This window comes from Takifugu rubripes, chromosome 6, assembly GCF_901000725.2.
Source record: "Takifugu rubripes chromosome 6, fTakRub1.2, whole genome shotgun sequence".
In the NCBI taxonomy this organism is placed as follows: domain Eukaryota; kingdom Metazoa; phylum Chordata; class Actinopteri; order Tetraodontiformes; family Tetraodontidae; genus Takifugu; species Takifugu rubripes.
Window position 1 is genome coordinate 2121838 of NC_042290.1, and position 21108 is coordinate 2142945.

The following is a 21108-nucleotide window of genomic DNA, read 5'->3' on the forward strand; positions in this document are numbered from 1 at the left end:
TGCAGGTTCAACCACACATGCCCGAGTTATCAAGGCAGCAAAGAAGTCTTTCACGTTATTAGAATTACAGTGTGTCTATAGAGCTTTACACAAACAGGGTCAATTCAAGCTATGGTTAGATGAATGAAGCTCTCCACCTGTTGAATCGTTGCACTTCTGCAGCACCAAACAGCCGGCCCTGCCTCTGCTGGGCCAGGCCCTTCAGGCGCTGCCAGGCAGCGTTCACCTCATCCTGCTTACGGACTATGAGCTCAACCTCTGGGTGGGATTCCTGGGTCAGCTTGGCTGCTAGTTGGTTGACCTCATTAACACGCTCCTCATGAGCAGCAAGATCTGCCTGGAACTCTTCAAATTTCTTCTGCAGGAGTTCCACATGCTCCAAGTCCTGGCCCAGCTCTTCAGATGTTGCCATGGCCTCCTACAGGTCAAATGCATCAACAGGTTTGAAGGAGGTATCAGGGACGCACTGCTAACATTTACAACTCAACCATATCTTTACTCTCCCCTCCCCAGAAGGCAGAGTCTCCACCACTGGACTAGTGTGGTGGAATTAAATGTAGCAACGTCTCTGAGTTCTCATTTGTAGGACAAAGCAAACAAAAGCTGCAGGATGTTCAGGTGTTTTCTAGTTTGTGACTTTCACCCTGACCTTGTCACTGATCCAGTCCATGGCATCTTCACACTCACGCAGGTACTGGACTAGTTTCTGGGCCTGCAGAAGACGCATTCCTTTCTCTTTTGTCTTCTGAAGCAGGAGGTCCCACAGTCGATGCAGCTCCTCCAGACGAGTCTATTTGACAGGGAAAAGTTGAATCAATCACTCCTGATGTCGTGGAGCTCTTTCATGTGAACACTGTGAGCATATATAGAACCACGCATCATTAGCACACTAACTGGCTAATACAACAGTGGGAGAAAAAGAGAAGGACAGAGCTGAAATGAGAAGAATCTCACAGCACGTATAGAAAAATGGCATCCACTGCAACTCAGCACCAACATGTATGTACTCAGCCATGTTGACACTGGTAACTATGGGTCTCTGTTGAGTCCGATACGGCGTGTAGGACTGAATCAAATGTATCAGGTCAGCAACTGGCAGGTTATTCAGTCAGCATGAGGTGAAGACAGCGCACGTGCGTGTATCTTACCCGAATGATCTCAGAAGCAAAGTGACCCTCGCTGATCATCAAGTTTCCAATTTCATCCAGCTTGATAATAGTACCGGCATTGGCCTGGACCTCAGCTTCAAAGGCCTGATGTTTCTGCAGCTTGCCCTGTTTGACAGACACCAAAAACATTGATGCGGTGAGAAAGTCTATCAGTTCATATCCCAGGTATACCGGCACAAACCCAACAACGGTTGACTTAAGCTAAGAACCTGGAGATTAGAGGGGTCTTTGTAGTTCTCATCAGAGGCAATTTGGAGTTTCTCCTGGATCCACTTTTCCAACTCCTCGGCATCACGACGAAAGCACTGGAAGCGGAAGGAATCCTCCAGCTTCTGTCGACGCATGATAGACAGCTCCTTGAAGCGCCGGTAGCGGTCCAGGACCTGCTGACGACGGTCCTGGATGTCGTCAGCCGTCTCCAGCACTTTGACTCCTGTTGTATCCATTTCTAAACACATGGCACAGAGAGGGTCTTCAGTGGATTTTGACACCCACCGCTAGAGTTGCACCATTTCCATTTAAACAACAGCCCAGCAACAACATAACTTTAATTTGTTTGGGAGCACATTTACCGTCTTATTGGGAAACTTCACACAGATCCGATAGTTTTCTTTGGATGACCTAAAAGAGGAACACAAACAGTCACGGCCGTGGGCTCTTTCCAACCATGCGCTCAACACATGCTGGGAAAGCCGTTCTCAAAGCAAGCAGAGTCGGGGGCAGCAGCTGAAACACTGAGATGCCACAGAGGGGTGGGGACGGAAATTCCACATGCAAGCAAAGAGTACCGTAGCCAGGCCTGGTGAAACAATGGGATGGCTGCAGTCAGCTCCCTCCAATTGAAAACACTCCCCAGACACACAACCAGCATGTTTAAAGGCTTTCCTTTGCCAATATCATCAGATTTAGGACCTGCAGAGATTATAAACTGACACCAGGATTAGAAACTCCAGAGCGTCTGAATAAAGTGGTGAAAATGCCCCAGATACTAATGGGAAATATCCTCTCTGGTTCAGTCTAAATGCTGTAAAAACGGGTCAGATATGAATTCTTTCAGTGCTGTGTCATTTTTCTTACTTTTTTAACATTCCGATATAGTGAGCGCAGGAGTCAAGCTCAGCCCAGTCTAACGTGAAACAGGCTTAGTGGAGGGTGTGGACGGGTTCAGGGCTGGGGACTTTTGCTGATGGACACGGGACAAATGAATAGATGCGGCTCCAATCAGTGGGAGGATTACTGGAGTCAGCAGCGGGCCTCTCCGAGCAGAGCCAGAGCGCTGCAAACATCCCACACAACAGGCAGTTTACTGTGAGCAGATTATGGGATGTCTCTGAAAAGACTGACAATCAACACCCATCCCCCGCGTCCACACTCGCCCCAGTTTATAGCAAGTTTAAACCAACCAGGTCATGTGACACCAACCTGCACAATGAACTGCTGCCTTGTTCATTTATTTATAAAAGCTCCTTTACTGATTGCACAGACGCTACCAGACCCACTTTGGCAAGGCGGCCATCTTATGGGCTGCTAAACCAAGCCCCGTACAGCTTTTGTTAAATTAGCCAAATACCAGGGACGCCATTAGAGCTGAACCACACAAGCCTGCGATCACTGATACAAGAGGCCCGCGCCTCTATCAGGAGGCAACAGCGCTTTGCTTCCTTCAGTAGACGCCCACACACCTCGTCCATCTACCCACTCACATCGGAAGTTTGAAATGTAATGAGTAGCATCTTCCCAAACGGCATTAACCACGTGGACGCGGAACAGTTTTCTACAATGAAGCAGGAAAAGTCTTTAGATCCGTAACAGCCGTCCAGTATCTTCATGAAAGCGTCCCCATTATGATGCAGGATAACAGGCTTTACACAAAAGGTTTGGCAACACATCTGTTTAAATTAATAGTTTCTTGATTGCATACCCTTGTGTTCTGTTTATGGAGTATCAGTCAAATATTCATTTTTTTAGTCAATCTTTTGCCCCAAACTGACTGACAAGAAAAGGTTGAACACCAATGGCACCCAGAGGAAATTCACAACTGGCCAGATATAAGCGCAAAATTCAATCCACAGAAGCAGAAGAAGAACTCGATGCAGTGGCGGACTTGAGCTGCACGCCATTTCCCCGGTGGCCACTCGTGGTACTGCAGAAAGCTCCCATACAGCCCAAAGCGAAGCCTCTGTTGACAGGACACCTCCAGCTACTAATGTGCAACTGCTACTCTTTGGATTAGGCCATGGAGTTTTAAACAGGGGCACGTGCAGAGTTCAAACCATCAAATCAGTCTGAAAGCCACATTTAAGCCCTGGAGGATTGTCCAACCTAAAAATGGGAGCAGTTACATGTGTGTTGGAGCCATCACTAGTCAGAGGGAAGACGAGAAGGAGAAGTGAAGTCTTCTGCAGCACAAACAGACGCAGTGTTCCTGCAGTGACTCTGCTAAACAGAGCAGCCCAGCCCAAGAAGCTCCTCTGTCCTGGAGCTCCTGCCCCCACCCACCCAGCAGAACATCACTGCCGTCTCAGCACGCTCTGCTTCAGACCGGACTGAAGCTGCACAGAGATGCAAACACAGAAACATGCACAAGTCCTGCCTAAAAGCATGAATAAGATCAGATCATCACCAGGGCCCCCTGAAATGACTGTAGAAAATATCAATGAGAATGATCTTAACCGAAACTCTCACAAACAGACTCTCTAAACACAAAGTAGACATGCGTTAGAGTGACGACAGGCTGAAGAGTTGGTCCAACAGAAAGCCTTAAAGCCCAGGAGGAGCCAAGAAGACCCAGGCCTCATTTCTATTCTGGGTCACCCCAAACTTACAGTTGCACCAATGAAGAGATGCTCTGCAGCTGCTGCAGGTTTTTACAAGCATTGTAGAAAGTTAGTTTAGGAGATTTAACAAATGGAGGTTCTGTAATGTTCTAAGCCATCCAGCAGCAACAGTTATTGACTGCATTGTCCACGTGATCCGAGCAGTTCTAGCATCAGGGATCCTTCGGATCTTCTGCTGAAAAGCTTCCCACAGTGGAGGTGGGGTCAGCAGCAGCGACAGGAAGGCAGCATGAAGTCACATCAGAAGAGGCGCTGGGAACATCCGTGCTCTCAGCGTCTGAAGAGAAGGACCCAGCACAAAAACCTAGGGCCCCGGCCCAGCGTCCTGCTGGGAGGCTGCTCATGCTGCCAGTAGAGGAGGCTCAAATGATACAATGGAGACATTCAGGAAAATGAAAGCTGTATTTGCTAAGATTATCTGATGGGCTGCACATTTTAATGAAAGCCAATGACAGACCAGGAGAGGCTACAGTTTGATTGGTGTCCTTTAGGATGTTATCAATGTAGTCTTTTATTAATGTCACGACCTTATACCCCCCCAACCAGGACAGCAGCCATCAAATCATTTCCAACAAGTACACAGAACGTGAATGTCCCTGATTCACCATCATCTCACATTTAACATCCTTTTAAAATGCGTCATTTCAATAAAAGTGCAGAACTTTGGACCGACCTCCTCTAACTAGGCCGCCTGGCTAACCAGTAGCTCCGCAATGTTCTGGTAGAAAGGCAGAAAGTCATGTAAAAGAACATCGTTTAGAACTGAAGCAGCAGCAGCAGACAAACAAACAAACAAACAGACAAGCAGACAGACGGACGGACGGACGGGCCGGCCGGTCGCGACCGACCGACCGACCGACCGACCGGAGCATATGTCCGGGGCTGGGCGTCTCCCTGTAGCCATGGCCGACTGGCTAGTGTTGCTATAATGTCGGACTTTGCTCAGTGTTCCTCAACAATTTGTTCAAAACTCGACGTAAAATCGCCGGAAGCTTCGCCGCTGTTAGAATTCCCTGCAGATTTCTGCGACACGCGCGGCGGCGATAAAAACAGGCTAGGCTAACGAGAGCTAACATGACGCCCACCCAGATGGACCCATTTAGCCGTGGTTTTACCAAAAGAACATAAATGTGAATTTAAGGTTTATTATAAAGCCCAGTTTATGAAAGAAATTTCGTGCAACTCCACAGCATTAAGCAGCGATCTAGTGGCCAGGGCACATTAACTGAATTAAGGATGAAAGCGGGATTACAGTCTGCAACGAAACATCGGCAGGACCACATCGAAGGTCGTCTTACCTTATCCGCTGGCCAATGAGCTTTAAAAGCAGAGGTTGTGTCTCAAAATGACCGCAGAGGAAGGATGGAAGTCCGCTCACAACAATGGCTGCTCCCTTTTAACCGAAGGTGACGTCATATTCTGCAGATATACGGAAAGACACGAGATGACCGGAAATACCCGAATGCTATCAGCGTTCTGTTGTGAAGACTCGGGAGTCCTCGGCAGCAGTCACGTGATCCCGCTGGACTCGTTGGGTTCTCATCTGCCAGGACCTTCTAGACAGGACAGTCGTTGTTATCATCTCATGGCCTCTGAATGATAAAGCTACCTTGTGACCACGTTATGATCGCATGCTCGTGATTAGACATATGGTAATGAATAACTACAGAACCACAGTAATTACAGGTCGTCAGTTGACACACAGTCCTAAATGTCTACGTAGCATGCCTTGATGGTTTAATACGAGCTATAAACCTAGAGATGTATTGTCAGAAGGTTGTCTGGATCAGATGGATTAGGAGGGGCCCTCAGATTTAGTCTTTTAGGTTTGATGAAACTACTTTATGTATTAGTTTAGGTTTTATTTGAATAGGCCAAATACTTTACATGTTGACTTTATTTCTGTCACCCTGCTGGGTAATGGCTGCCTCCCCTCCCTTCCCCTCCTCAGCCCTCTGATGAAGATGGACAAACACCAAGGAAACATTACAGGACATCCAATTTAATTTGTGAGTTCAGAATGTCCATCCATGTACGTGCAGGAAATGGACACTTATTGGACATTTCAGGCGCTAGGTCTCTTCCAGTAAATGTGGGGGACCGGTCTTCTGAACAAGACCTGTGGGTGGGTGGTGGGCTTCTCAGCACCGGAGATGCTTACATGACGGGGAGGGTCGATGCATAAGAATGGGACATCAATGACACCTAAAGGCTTGGAGGAAAAACTGCATTATAGGTGAATTACTGCTCCATCTGACCATCATCCAAGGTTAGAAGGTTGCCTACAAAGGCTCAGGAACTCAACGCTTTCATGAAAAAAGTGGGTTCTGTGAGGGAAGATAGAATATCAATCTTCAGATTAAATCTACAAACAAACATTATCTGTAGTGGTTCAAGATGATTTTGTGGAAGCTAATGAAAACCAGAGAATCTTGCTCAAGAGTGAACAGATGTGACTCTGCAGATGTTACTTTTATACATGCACATGCTGACCTAGCAGCTGCTAAGCTAACGGCACTGCTAAGGTTCACTCAGCTGGATTGGTCGTGTATGAATGTAGGTGTAAAGAAGACAAAATATAAAATGCTTCTTTCTAATCTTGATAATCTCTTTAAAGATGAAAGAGTTGACTTGGTCTTATGTATTTTGAAGAAACACCTATGAATTTCTGCACAGACTTAAAAAACTGTGTGCGTTCTACCTGATTAAACTGGCATCTGGTCCATACAGCTAAAAACTCTCCCTCTTCAAGTAAATAACACTTTAATGAGTCATTAATAATCTAAAGTCGTCATTAATAAACCGAGGTTCTGTTGAAAAGCTGCTTAAGATGATGTCAGTGTGTTCTTCTAAGCCTTTGAGGGAAGATGGCTGAAGTCAAAGGCTGCAGATGTGATCTGTTATTCATGTTGAACCTGTTTGTGGCAGAAAGGCAACAGAATTCAGAGTTGTGTTGATTCCTTTTAATCAAACCAGCCAGTCCGTTATTGATCCAGCGTCCGTCAGCCGGAAGGAAACGGCTGTCGAACCACTGCTGTCGGTCTGGACCGGAAGTGCTCAGTCTTTGGCACTTTATTTTGAAACATGCTTCAGACACAGAAACAGTTTTTAAACATGAAACGTGACACCGGGACACTGACTGAAAGGTACAAGAAACAAAGTCACACTGGCTCTAAAGGAATAGCCGGATATTTACAGTATAAAAATGTAAAAATGACCCTTTTTGTTTGCGTGAATAAACAGAATTGCTTCATTATCTTTGCAAACAGGTAATAACATGCTTATTGTTGGTCCAAGGACTGGCCTTTGTGCTTATGCTAAAAACTGATTGTGCTCCGATGGTTCTAGCAGTGCTCATGAGGTCACAGGCTCCTTCTAAAAAGCTCATTCTGGTGACTCCGTGGATCAGCCACAGTCAACTTCTTCTTCATCTCATTGTTGTCTTAACTCGTCGCTTTTGCTTCGTAAAAGTACCATTTTTTTGTTTGTTATTTACATGTTTACAGCTTGCTCAATTCTGCTTCTCCCAACACGACCTTGTTCATACCATAAAGTAATTACTGTTCAAATATATTAACACAAGCAAACAAACAAGTTCTATTATAAGACAACACACTTTAAAAGTCATCGAAAGCTTCAAAAGAAGAGACAATTGTAGAATGCATAATCACTTTTGCATCATGCTGCCTGTCAGTGGAAATGACTGACAAATTAGGCATAAAGTTAATATTTTTTCAGTGCTACCACACAATGAACTGGGTGTTGCAGTTTTTTTTTTTAAAAACCCATTACATAAAAACCACAGACACCAGAGTGACGGATCTCAACATAAATAGAACATTCTTTTTATGATCAGGAAAACGGTAAAGTGTTCATAGCTCAGACATAATTTTCAAATTCATTCTTATTTGGGCCATGAGAGGGCAGCATTCACCTCAGGAAAGTAGGCGGAATAAATAATAAACTATGATAAAACAGGTTTTTTTCCACACTTGTCAACATGCAAAACTCAACAAAGTTAAGACTTTTCTTCTGTAAAGCATCTTTCATCTTTACTCTGGTCACAAACGTCCATCTGACACATGGCCCCTATAAAAAGGTCACCGAGCAAAGCGCCGCAGCAGCAGAACAATCAGAATATTTAAATCAAGAACAATCTGCTCACAACGATGTTTCTGTTTATCAAGTGAAATTCCTACGATATCTTACTTCTCATTATCAGGTCACAAGAAATCCTAAAGACGACCAAAAGAGAAGAAGTCTTTTGAAGAGTTTGTTCCCGTAAAGAGAACCTTCCTTTCCAAGACTAAGGTAACAGCTATTACATTTGATATTGTCTGTGAGCAGCTAGCTGAGTCTGCCCAAGAGCCTCCTGCTACAGTCTGACCACATCCAGAGGAAATGGGTCCAATCTTCTGGAGGAACACATGAAGTCGTTATGAAGAAACATAATTTAACCCATTTAAAATGAATTAAAATGACATTTAAACAAGAAACACAATTGCTGCATTAGTCTTCCTTAAACATCTGTGTAGTTTCACAAGGTTTCCGTTTCAACTGACTTTGATTCCTCCATTAATGAAGGAGAACTCTCCCTCAGGTCCTTGTGTAAAACCACCTGCGGTGTCAACCAGCTGTTGTGTTCCGGTGCTAAATAGACATTTCCAGTTGGGCTTGATGGTTCTGCCGTCGTCATGGTTACAGAAGTGCTCAGTGAGGTGAACAAACATCTGTGTTTGCCCTGAACATGTCAGGTTAGTGCAGATGAGGATCAGGAGGTCTGGATACACTCGTACACGCTGTGTTTCAGGGTCACACACAGGCGCTGACATGATAAATGAGTCAAAGACAGAACAGCTGGTCAGTGAAGGCTTGTCCACCTGCAAACACTCATCCATATGAGGGATGACACTGTCACAACACCACCACAACAACAATAACATCAACAACAACAACAACAACAACGACAAGGGTCGCCTCCACCCCCACAGCTGGCCACCCTCTTTGTTAGAGCCGCAGTGTGAAATCAGTGAATTTAGTTGGTGTGGTCGACTTCTCTGGACCTTCAGAGTAGAAATGAGGAGCTGCTGCCACAGGGGACAGTTGGACATGGACGTGTTCATCGGGGAACTTCATTACCTGCTGTAAGAACTTTGGCAGTTAGGTCAATGTTTTTACACTGGACTCGTCTCAGTAGGTCTCCTGTGATTCCTCCCAGAACAGGTTCCGCACGTCCAGCATGGCTGCCAGCTCCAGCACATGCTTCTGAAGCAGGCCGCTCTCCACCGTGTCCTTTTTGGGAAGCTCGGGGTATGACTCCGGAAAGCTCTGGGACTCCTGCAAACACAAGCAGTGGTCAACCTGGTTCTAGCCAAGGGTTTCACCACGTTACAACAAATAGAGCCGAAGAATCATGCTGCGTGTTCCTGAGCAGGCCGGGTGAAGCTGTGTAGGGAAACGTCAAAGATCTCCAACATTTTCATTTGTGATGGACTTCTTTCAAAATGACATATCGGTCAGGCTGCTGTTTTGGTTTAGGACCCATTTGATTTCTGCTCTTTTCTGCTCAATCAGACCCAAGGTCCTGAGCAGTGGATCTTGTCCTCACAGCTGATGTGTCAGAAGCAGGACAAATGGACCAGAACCAAAGTGTGACAACTGAGTCAGAACATGTCCAATACTGCAGCTCTGATGGGTGTTCCCGGCCGGTAGGGAGAACCTAGTGGAGCAGCACAGGCTGGACGTGATGAAGGTGTGGGTTCCTGCTTCAGTGGAGGACAGCATGTGTGGACATAAACAATGTGTTGAAGACTGATAGTAGGACCTTACTCTGAAGAGTTTATGTAGCCTGAGGGCTGCTGAGCAGAAGACAAAGCGGATTAGCAGAAGCCGTAGGAACTCGTCACCAAAGAACTGTAGAAAGGCCTGATCTGTGGGGACAAGGACAGAGTGAAAAACAGACAGCTGTCCCCTGAGATCACAACACTGGAATCCTGAGAAGATCTCCCCTACACAGCAGGGACAAGAGCCCTCCCAGCCATTATGACAACGCTACATACCTATTGTTCGGGATCGCGTTATCATCTGGCCGATGTCACGATAGACTTTGCGCAGAAATTCCTGAGCCCTTTCCCACAATCCCGCACGCACACTGTTTAAGCCACACACGGAGGAGAAGGCCAGGAGAGGGCTGTAAAGGAACAGCGTGAAGAGGCTGCCACGCTGCGACTGGTCTGGTCAGCAAAGATAAGAAAAACGCCGCTTTACTCATCACAACCCACCACAAGTCACCCACATTCCTAAATGCCTCCTGAATGTCATCATCACTGACCGCTGGGTGTGATCTACAGGTGCTACATCAACTGGACCAGCACACAGGTGATCGAGCAGAAGGGAGTTTGTTACAAGATGGTCGGGGTCACACAGCTGAGAATGCTAACTGTTAATGACCTGCTCCTGGTGGCTACTGCCAGTGAGGTGAGTGATCATGTTTCCATGTTTGTCCATGAGTGCTCTTAATATGTTGTCATGTGACCTGAGGGTCAAAGCTTAAACGTAGTGAGCAAAGATGGGTGCATGTTGATTGCCAGCTGACAAAACCAGAAAAAACACGGCTTTAGATCCAGACCAACTCCAGGGCTTTAGAACCAGACTAGACCCAGGGCTTTAGAGCCAGACCAACTCCAGGGCTTTAGAACCAGACCAACTCCAGGGCTTTAGAACCAGACCAACTCCAGGGCTTTAGAACCAGACTAGACCCAGGGCTTTAGAGCCAGACTAGACCCAGGGCTTTAGAACCAGACTAGACCCAGGGCTTTAGAACCAGACCAACCCTAGGGCTTTAGAGCCAGACTAGACCCAGGGCTTTAGAGCCAGACTAGACCCAGGGCTTTAGAACCAGACTAGACCCAGGGCTTTAGAACCAGACCAACCCTAGGGCTTTAGAGCCAGACTAGACCCAGGGCTTTAGAACCAGACTAGACCCAGGGCTTTAGAACCAGACTAGACCCAGGGCTTTAGAACCAGACTAGACCCAGGGCTTTAGAGCCAGACTAGGCCCAGGGCTTTAGAACCAGACTAGACCCAGGGCTTTAGAACCAGACTAGACCCAGGGCTTTAGAACCAGACTAGACCCAGGGCTTTAGAGCCAGACTAGGCCCAGGGCTTTAGAACCAGACTAGACCCAGGGCTTTAGAGCCAGGGCTTTAGAGCCAGACCAGACTGAGGGCTTTAGAACCAGACCAACTGCAGGGCTTTAGAGCCAGACTAGACCCAGGGCTTTAGAACCAGACTAGCCCTAGGGCTTTAGAGCTAAACTAGCCCATGATCATGGATGATATCCTCCAAACTCAACTACAATCACAAAGACTTAGAGGGTTGAACCTGGAATCCATTAATGTCTTTTATAAACAATCTAAAAACCCTCCCTGATCACTCATGAATTAATGAGTACTAGATCCAGTCTCTGAGTCCTCCCTGGCTCTAGCTCCCCTTCTGCTCCTCCTTTACCCCTCTGTCCATCAGCCAGGGTCCCCAGCCCCAGGTTAAAGGCAGGTGTTTCTGCCACAGGTGCTTCTGTGTGGTCAGGCTCCGGGTGTCTGTAAAGTACCTACAGAAAGTCTTGAGTCTAACCGATGCTGTGTGAATAATAATTGAATTGAAAATTTCAGATGACTTTTCACATTAAACCTTCAGGTCTTTATTCTCTCATTTCAACCCTCTCTAGAAACAGGGACAAACCGGTAACTGTTAACATAAGACTTTACTGATAGAACAGTTACGCACAAGTGGAAACGGAAGTTCCTGACACTTACCTTGCACGCCCTTGGGATAAGTGGTGGGAGACAGCAGACACACAAGAGGTTGGCCGAAAAGATTGGTGAAATTCTGTCAGACAACAGAGTCACACAGATGTTGACAGTGAGAGCAGTGTTCAGCAGCCCCATAGAACATATCATCTAGTCTGTCACAATCCTGCATCACAGGCGCATCACAGGGGTATCACAGGCGTATGACACACAAGTGATACGTGTACACGTGTATATGTGCACACATCATGGGTTTTATCATGGTTTCATCAGTTTTTCTTCTAATCTGACACGCATCCATCACGTGGGAGAGTTGCAAGGGAACCTGATGATGATGTGTCATGATGAGCATATGGAAATAATCCACCGCCAAAGAGTTGGATTTATTCTCCAGTTCCTGATTACTTCATACCTTGTAGGCAGTGCTGTTTGAAGAATCCACAATGATGAAGAGTGGCTTCCGGGTGAAAGGGAACAAGTCACCAGGATGAAGGCTACAACACAGCAGACATGCATGTCAACAACTCTGCTCCATCAGGTTCCAGGTTGCAAAGATGGTTTTGGTGTGTAGATGTTCAAACATCTGAACCATCACCAGCTGAATCTCACCAGTGCATTTCCTTCTGGGCCTGATTCCTTTTCTGGACAGTCTCTCCATTCACCACATCTCGATTTGTATTTGTTAGAATTCCACCAAAATCATATGGTCCTGGGGAAATGCCCATCATTCAAGAGCTGCTTCAAAGTCCACTAAATGTATGAATGAAGAATGTGCACTGCATGTGCACTGCACCACCTCTCCTGTACTGGGAGGTTCAGCACGTGCACTGGTGTCGCGCTCTTATTAAACAGGACTCATGAATAATGTTTAAAGCAGTGATACTGAAAGCCAAGGTAGTTTTCTCTGTCAACTGGACTGGGTTTCTTCTCTTGAAGACGTTTCGCCTTCTATCCAGAAGGCTTCTTCAGTTCAGTTCAGTTCTTCAGAACTGAAGAAGCCTTCTGGATAGAAGGCGAAACGTCTTCAAGAGAAGAAACCCAGTCCAGTTGACAGAGAAAACTACCTTGGATACAATGACCTGGATGACTGAGAATTTACACAGAGATACTGAGAGCTTTTACCTTCATAATCAGAGTGTCCACAGGGGAAAACACCAGTGGCTGACAGGTAGACCAGCAGAACACTGTTCGCTGGTAATTCCTACAAATTTACAAGAAAAGAAGAAAATCATCTGGGAATAATGACCATTAACAGTTTGGAGCAGGTCTCCATACCATTAATAATCTATGTACCATTAATAACTCTCGTACTATTACTAACTGGTGTAATATTATCATTTCATATAATTCCAGGCAGGACAGGAGTGAGAGCATCTTGGGGCACAAGTGTGTGAAGGTGGTGTTCAATAGCTGCACAGACTGACCTTAAATGAAGCAGAAAGGAACGTGAAAAGCTGGCTGAAGGTTGGCTTGTACAGCAAATACTTGTGAGGGTTCTCTCTCTTGGCAGGTTTTTCACTGGATTCCTGCAAACAAAAGAGAATGTGGCCTATATATTGCAGTAAGGTAAAGTCTTTGAGAAGTATAAACAGGCAGGAGTAGATGAGTTCTGTTCAGTAGTTACCATGACAACACTAAATCTTGGATTTATCCTGGGGCAGCACCTTAAAGCTAAGTGTCTGTCAGTCTGTCAGAGCCTGGTCAGAACCTAGCAATCAGCCACAGCAGGAACTCCCCTCTAGCGTTGTGCGGATGGTTCCACACACGTTGTGCTGATTGCTACACTGGAGGGAAGGTTGGGTCTATCAGACCTGAGGGACCCTCCGTTCTGGACTAGGAACTCTGGAGCTCAGCCAGAGGGATCAGCAGGTTCTTGGTCAAGTCTCTTACTAAGACCTTTTTCCTCCTTTCTGCCCATGTTAGTTAGGTGACGCCTTGGAAGTCCAAAACTTTTTTCATTTGAGAAAGATTAAACTGAGAGTTCCTGGAGCCGGAAGAGTCTGGAAACCGAGGCTGATGCAGTCTTTCCTCTGATTTTTTCCTCCATTCTTTTATAAGAGTTTGGACTGAAGATTTTTTTTTTTTTTAATTTCAACGTAATGCAGTAACGATATACCATGTGACCACAACACAGGCACGACACATCGTTATTGGTCAGGTGAAATCCTCAACGGGACACTCACCAGTACTCCCTGTTTTGAGGTCTGTGTGGCCAAGTTTACAGGCTCTCTCTCCAAAGCTTGCAGCATGCGGAACATGTCGATCGTTAACTCGCTAAACTTTACCTAAAAAGAAGAATAACAGCGTCATGACTCACATATACACATGAGGACTCAACTGATGGCTCCTTTGTGATGAATTAAAAACCCACAGCAGTCACAGAAATAACGAAAGTAATAAATAAATCATAACTGGAAAGGAGCCAATCAAAATCAGACTTTTCTTTAGAATTGTGTTTCAAAACAATCGTTTAAAAAAGAAACTACTGAAAGAGGCCTTGACCTCTGACACACAACCTGTAACTGAGACCAAGCCTTTGACCAAGACACAGTTCCCTCCAGAAAACCTTGATAGTCATGAGATGTGTTTGTCTCTTTCACAGCTTCAATCATCAAAGCACCTCAGAACCTAAACAAGCCTCCTGCAGGCTCACAGCAGGACAGGCTTCTTGTCTTGGTTTGCTTGTTTTGGACTCTGGGAACATAGAGTACATCTGCTCTGCCAAAAAGCTCCAGTTTTGTCTCATCTGTCCTAAAGACATTCTCCCACAAGCTTTGGGATTCTCAATATGCATTCTGGCAAATTCCAATTGTCATCCCAAGGATGTCTCAATGGTGGCTCAAAGGATGGATGTGCGATCTGACACAGATGCACCCTAACCTTGGAGCTGACCACCTGTAATTTCTTTGGAAGTTGTTGTATTATTCATCTCTTCACTGGCTACAGTCCCGTGGACCTTAAACATGTCCAACTGTAGTTACAGAAACATTAAGGTGCTTGGAGATGTTTTTAGAGCCTCAACCTTTAACATTAGCTTTAACAGTCTGTGGTCAGCAGGGTAGCCCCCAACACCAGACAGCACCAGGAACTTCCTCTCACCCTGTAACCAGCCTGACTGGCTGCTTCCACGTCTGAAGACACCTGTGATGCTGATAGAGGACGCAACTTTAAAATGTCCTCAGGGTCAAATTACCTTCACTCTTTTCTGGGGGATCGATACTTGTGTCCAGGCCTCTTTCAGTAGTTTGTTTGATAAAGTAATTCAGTTGAACCCGAATTCAACCCATCCACCCACCCATCCATCTATCAATCCACCCACCCATCCATCTATCAATCCATTGTCTACCCATCCATCTATCAATCCACCCATCTACCCACCCATCCATCTATCAATCCACCCATCCACCTATCAATCCATTGTCCATCCATCCATCCATCCATCCATCCATCCATCCATCCATCCATCCAGATCTGCAGTCAGTTTTTCTTCAGTGTTTATGAGAACTGAATTCCAGTATCAATCCTGGTGTAAAGGCAGATTTTGGGTTGCTCATACCAACCCGTTGCTCCAGCTGAAACAGCCCATCTGACCCTGAGCCTTTAATCAAACTGTGCAGCAGGTAACTGGAGAGGAGAAGCTGACCTGGTTGTTGCAGTTGCCGATGATGAGGGAATCTGCGAGGACCAGCTGGCCCACCACCATGCCCTGCTCCAGCGGAGGGACGCTGCCCTCCTGCAGACGATTGCTGCTGATGACCACAACGTTGTTGTCGTTCAGAACCACTGCCGGATCAGCCTGGGAGATACACAACATCCACATCCACAGTGGCTTCAGCTTAAATTAAAAAACAGGCATGCCCTGCTTTCTTCACCTGTTCGTGTCTGACATGCAATTACTCCATGATGGAGACAAGACCTCTGCATGTGTCTGACCTCCACAAAAGATGCCACTTCCTGCAGAACCAGGTTCCATTCCAACTGGTCTTCTGTGTTGAACCGCTGTGTGTAATCTTCAATTTCCTCTGATAACTCCTACAGGTCATATATAAAATGTTAGCAAAGCTCAAGAGTAAATACAGTTTTTATGATATGCTAACAAATATAAAAGTTCTTCTTGAAGCAGGGAAAAGTCCTTGTGTTCAGTTGAGAGAATGCCCTCGTTTGTAGTGATGAATTCATAAGTCATGAGCTGGTATTAGTGGGTAAAATGAGGGTCCAGAGGGACTTTTACAGTTCCGATAATCAAAGATTCTTACAACCCTTTTGTTTTGCTTTCGGACAGATAGAGCTGGAGATTTTTAGTTCCTGTGTCTGCTAGTCTGGTACCCACCGGGGAATGGTCAGACAGTCCTTTGACAGGAAGTAAATGAGGAGGAACCTTCAGCATATTTACAGCGGATCCAAGCAGACATTGTTCAGCTCTATATGATGGACAGCAGTCTGTCCAGGTCAAACATGGATAGTGCCGCAAGACTAATGAAATCTGTGTTATGTAAAATAAGATATAAATATGCTTTTCTCAGGTGGTCAGAACCAGATCTCTCTTTCGGAAATGATCTCCATATTGGTGCAAACGGTGCTGCTCCAATCAATATTCTAGAGCCTGGATTTGAAATTGAAACTGTCCCAGAGTTCTGCTGGATTTAAAGGGACGGGAAAAGAGAACAGAGGTAGAAGAAGTTCTTCTCCTGTTTCTCTCTGTCCATCTCTGGGCAAGAATGCTTATGGACAGATGAAGATTTCTGTTCTGATGAAGGGCGATGAAATTGGCCTGGACAAATTCAAATAAAATGGTGGGGATCAATCAGCAGCTCAGCTGGTGTAATACCTTCACCAACACCTTAACCAGGTCCATCTTGTTGAGCAGTAAACACACGACTATGTAGCGAGCGTAATATCGCAGCTTCTTCACCACCAGTTCAGGCCTGTTCAAACACAAGAGGCAGCAGATATTTTGGGATGGATGAGTTTAAAATGACTCACAATGCACTTCAATGAACATCGATACTTGGGAACTTCTGGGGTTTGATTTTAGCATTTTATTTATGCAGCCACAAAGAACATCAGAAAGCATGAAAATACACTAAACGCTGCAGAGTGACCTGCTGCTCCCGTCTAACTGCTGTCCTTCATTCATATCAAACAGCCGTATCTGTGCACCCTCAGCCCACCTGTCTCTCTCTCTCTCTCTCTGTGGGACTCTGATCTTATGCCTTTGTTGTTCTTGTCAGGACCACGCTGATAGAGTCACATGTGTCCAGATGGTTATGACCCATTTCAAATTTCTAAATCAAAAGAGAGCTGTGTGTATGTACGTCTGCTGAGTCTGTGCAACGGTTCACACCTGTGAGATAGACCGGTGTGTTAGTCTGCTGTTGGTGGAAGGAGTGAGACAAACCTGTCTGTCTGTCTCTCTCTGTCTGATCTTGCCATGAGGAACAAGCAACAAACTAAGTCATGTTGGTTTGGAACAAAACCCCAAATTGTCAGTTTAAATGTTAAGTGTGTGAATGACAAAACCCCAACAGTGCCATCTCATAATCAGCCCCTGTAGAACAGGAAATTACCTGTTTTCCTTGTTGACCTGGAAGTAATAGGAGCGGTGGCGAATGGCTGAGTAGAAGGAAAAGGCCTCGTTCAAGTAACTGGTTTCTGAGGTACGAAGGCTGTTAAATCATCAGCATTAAAAGTGAGTGTTAGAATCAAACGAGGCTTCAACATGATGATGCAATGATGATGAGGATGAGGACGATGAGGATGACTCCAGGATAACACATGTTAACTCACTAGTAGTGGTAATAAAGTTGTCCAATTTTGGAGGCCACTTCCCCAATCTGCCACCGCTTCAGCCCGTATCGAGTGTCCAGGACCTGCCTGTCAGCAAGCAGGAGGTGCCAAGAGGAGGTGTTTGTATCCAGGCTGATGCTGTCCTTAGTTGCATTCTTGATGTTATTGTGATTCTGAACTGACCTGTGCTGCTGCTGGAACTTCCACAGTTTAGTGTAGACATCAAACGTCCGTCCAAAGTAGGACTGCCACTGCTTGTGTCCATACTGAGGCAGGTCTCTGCACCAACAACCCCCCAAACACAAGAAAAGGAAGAATCCACTTAGAAAAGCAAATGTGCTGATTTCCAAAACATTTGTGAGCCAAATTTCACTGGAAACATCACAAAAGCAACATACAAAGTGTAGAAACTTCAATCAAAATTTACGAGTCAACGCGGGTTGGTCTCACATGGATTCACGCCTTTAAAACAGCCATTTGGTGAAGTCCACGTTGTGAGGAGACATGGGATTTATGCGGCAAGAGGATGGGCTGAGTCCTGATTGATGCCGAGGAAAAAAGGAAATGAAAGCACGGACGAGACGCGCTGGGTCTGCCGAGCCGAGCCAATAAAAAGCAAAATTACAGGGTGCAACCAACCGCTTTTCAGTAGACCAGTTTGAAGGGGGCTTTAGTTGGTGGGAAGGGGGCTTTAGTTGGTGGGACGGGGGCTTTAGTTGGTGGGAAGGGGGCTTCACCAGAATGCCGACTGTGGTTCGGTTACCAAACACACTCAGACTTTGTTAAGTTGAGTGTCCGCACGGGTACCAGGCAGGACGTAAGCCCCCTCTTGGCTGGATATAGAACAGTTAGTCAGGAAAGAAACAGCTTTGAAAAGCCCAACTGATTCAACCTCTCACACTCGAACACTGGAGGCAGAATCACCTTTTTAGGAATCTGTGCACAGTCGCACACCAAAGACACTCCTGTCAAAGATGGTGGTGCCATCTTATTGAAAAAGAGGTGAAGCTCCTTGAACATGGATTTGTAGACTTTTTATGGCCATTTTGACTACTACAAGGCCCTTAGAGGCCCAAGCTAACAGGTTACTTATTGCTGATATGAGATTTGAATGCTTAATAACTTTTATTTTCTATGGTTTGTTGTAGTCAATCACTGGACACCTTGTCTGAACCATCACAGTCACACTCCAGGACACCTGCAGTAGAATAATGACTTTCAGGACTAAATGGTTCTGCTGAGACAGATGAACTGACCTCAGTCCGTTGAAGAGCTGCTTGGACTTGTCCAGAAGATAGCAGAAGTCTGTAACTGTCTTCCTCTCACCTAGTGGAATATCATCCTCAGTCTCTGCCCCAGTCATGACACCTGTGGAAACAGAGGCTGCAGAAGATCAGAATCGCACCCTCCCCCTCCTCTTCAGTCTTTCCCCTACAGCTGCACCTCACCATCCCACCAACACTTTTTTACACTTGCAGATGATACCACAGTGATGGAACTATTCACTGGAGCAACATGTCAGCAAAGGAAAAGAGCAGAAGCTGCTCCTGAAACGCCTGGACTCTTATCTCGTCACCTGCTCTCCAACACACAGCAGGCTGATGGCCTTCTCCCGGGTCCCCATGGAGACCACGCTGGTGTACTGCTTCACAGTGTGGAAACCAGCCACAGGAAGGCCCCACATCAAAAGAGCCCAGCAACAATCACTGACCGCCCTGCACCAGCTTCTGGTGTCTCTGGTAGAGAGCTCCTGTACCTCACCATGGAGATACAGAAGCATTCAAAACAGGACAGTCTTTTAAAAACTGCTTTACTAGGAGTTAGGATCCTGCCCCCACCGGTGCTGCTCCAGTTTCATATCAGCAGCAGACTGATGAGCAAAACTGCGCAGATTTCTACAACCCATGACCGTTTGCCCAGGTGACACACAGCAGAGGATTGTGGGTAATGAAGGACTTGTCTGAGAGTGAACCCTCAGTGGCAGATGTAGGCAAGACCGAGGTGAAGACCATGTCCAGATGTTCCCTCAGTGGTAACCAGGGTGTGGGGCTCCACGCCAGTGGTCCCCTACAGGGGGACTAACCCCCCTGAGCTCCTCCACAACATTCAGGGGGACATTGTGCAGCTCAGCAGCAATAATTATGTGTGTTTCAGCTGCAGCTAACACTATATTCTGTGTGTTTTCTGCGTCATAGCAACATCGGTAAATATGGTCGATCTGCTAAAGCAGCATTTCAGCCCGTGTTTTTAACCTGGAATCAGATTCTTAAACTCTCGTCAACAGACTGCAAATTATCACCTTTTATGCAACAGCGTAGCACATCTCCAATATGTGCACGTTGGATTGTACATGTTGGGATGTTCATTTAAATGGACCCATCTCTGCTTTCACTGAATCCCGTCCCTCCAATAACACCAGAAACTAAGGTTCTAGTTGTCACTCCTTTGTATCAAACATGCTGAAGAGTCCTAATTAAGAATGAACAGAAATAAGAAGCTAGAACGGTCCGTCACATAACCGGTTCTTCAGGATGAGCTGAGCTGTCCCAGATTTCCTTCTCTCAGTAGCTGCAGAATCGGGTCAAGGTGGAACAGGTTCTGCTCACAATGTCAAGCAAAAGCTGGGGCTTATGAGCAGAGTCAGCGTCCAGGGTCAGGCGCAGGTGTGGGATCCATGTTAGGAAGGTAGTGGTGGGTGTCGGAGCAGGAGAAGGAAGGAGCTTACTTTAACAATATTCTACTGATGGAACATTCCTCCTTATAGTGCTCCTTCTTCAGCTTGAGTCTGATCATATACAAAAGTACATTTTTGACAGGCATGTGTTGAGAGACAAACATTTCACGTTAATATGAATAACGTTGGTTTCTTACGAGGACTAGAACATCTGAAGGAAACAGTAATAGCAGAGACAACGAAGGGTCCAGAGAAGAGCAGCCCAGGAGCCGTTTGTGTGAGTGTGTGCACATGTGTGGCTGCTGTTGCTGATGCTGGTGGTGATGGTGGTGATGCTGCAGGAGAAGCAGAGCAGCCTCAGCCCGGCTCGGTCTTACCTGCTCAGCCGCTTCACAAAACCTTCACAAACAGCGAACCACGTTGATGCTTCACAAACCCCGTTAAAGCCCCCTCAGGCCGCCAGGTAAAACATGTCAGCGGCCGTAACGTGATGCTGTAACCGGTCGGATTCCCAGTGAGGGGACTGGCCTGAGAGATGAAGGCGACTTCACAGCAGGAGGACGAACACAGCCACTGGCTGCCTGCCGCTCGGCTATAAGCACCAGCTAACTACTTCCGGGTAAAAACTACCAAAGTAAAGTTCCAGTCCGCAACCAGCTTAATGGCTCTTTTTGTCGAATAACCAACTTCATTACGATCTTAAGGTAATTAGCTGTTTTATTACATTCTTATTTTTAAACTTCCACTTTAATAAAGCTTGCAGTCAAATAATAGCTTCCGGGTGCTGATGACGTCATCCGCGCGCAATTCACCTTTGTTTTCCAGCCTAATGA

General features: G+C 46.1%; 2 protein-coding genes and 2 long non-coding RNA genes across 9 annotated transcripts in view; 2 read left to right on the forward strand and 2 right to left on the reverse strand.

Annotated features, from left to right (window-relative positions):
• The window catches only part of sptan1 (spectrin alpha, non-erythrocytic 1), a 24869-nt gene extending 19422 nt beyond the window's left edge, over positions 1-5447 (reverse strand). For 3 of the 5 annotated variants that reach the window (XM_011604484.2, XM_011604483.2, XM_029837168.1), the window contains exons 1-6: positions 5305-5446; positions 1742-1790; positions 1379-1617; positions 1149-1274; positions 650-790; positions 138-418 (exon numbers count right to left, since the gene is read on the reverse strand). In XM_011604484.2, the coding sequence (XP_011602786.2) occupies positions 138-418; positions 650-790; positions 1149-1274; positions 1379-1615 (785 nt within the window). In that variant the 5' untranslated portion in view covers positions 1616-1617; positions 1742-1790; positions 5305-5446. Of the gene's footprint in view, positions 1-137; positions 419-649; positions 791-1148; positions 1275-1378; positions 1618-1741; positions 1791-5304 lie in introns of all 5 variants that reach the window. The other 2 variants (XM_029837170.1, XM_029837169.1) reach the window with 1 other exon arrangement.
• Positions 5448-6954: 1507 nt separating this feature from the next.
• scai (suppressor of cancer cell invasion) lies at positions 6955-20982 on the reverse strand. Of its 2 annotated transcripts, none has more exons than XM_029837117.1 (17): positions 20653-20982; positions 18858-18969; positions 17785-17880; positions 17602-17688; positions 17382-17480; positions 16643-16739; positions 15748-15846; positions 15458-15610; positions 13998-14099; positions 13239-13340; positions 12937-13015; positions 12424-12523; positions 12227-12308; positions 11821-11893; positions 10066-10239; positions 9836-9936; positions 6955-9343 (listed from the first exon to the last, which is right to left on the reverse strand). In XM_029837117.1, exons 2-17 carry the CDS (start codon positions 18962-18964, stop codon positions 9197-9199), a joined length of 1698 nt encoding a protein of 565 aa, XP_029692977.1. In that variant the 5' UTR covers positions 18965-18969; positions 20653-20982; the 3' UTR covers positions 6955-9196. The 2 variants fall into 2 exon arrangements, with proteins under 2 accessions (XP_029692977.1, XP_029692978.1); XM_029837118.1 differs by having other exon boundaries at positions 18858-18984.
• LOC115250120 (uncharacterized) lies at positions 10205-15685 on the forward strand. Its single transcript, XR_003888681.1, has 2 exons — positions 10205-10483; positions 15432-15685. It is a non-coding gene; the product is annotated as an uncharacterized lncRNA (long non-coding RNA).
• Positions 16229-18823, forward strand: LOC115250121 (uncharacterized). Its single transcript, XR_003888682.1, has 3 exons — positions 16229-16262; positions 16338-16484; positions 18750-18823. It is a non-coding gene; the product is annotated as an uncharacterized lncRNA (long non-coding RNA).
• Positions 20983-21108: the final 126 nt, after the last annotated feature.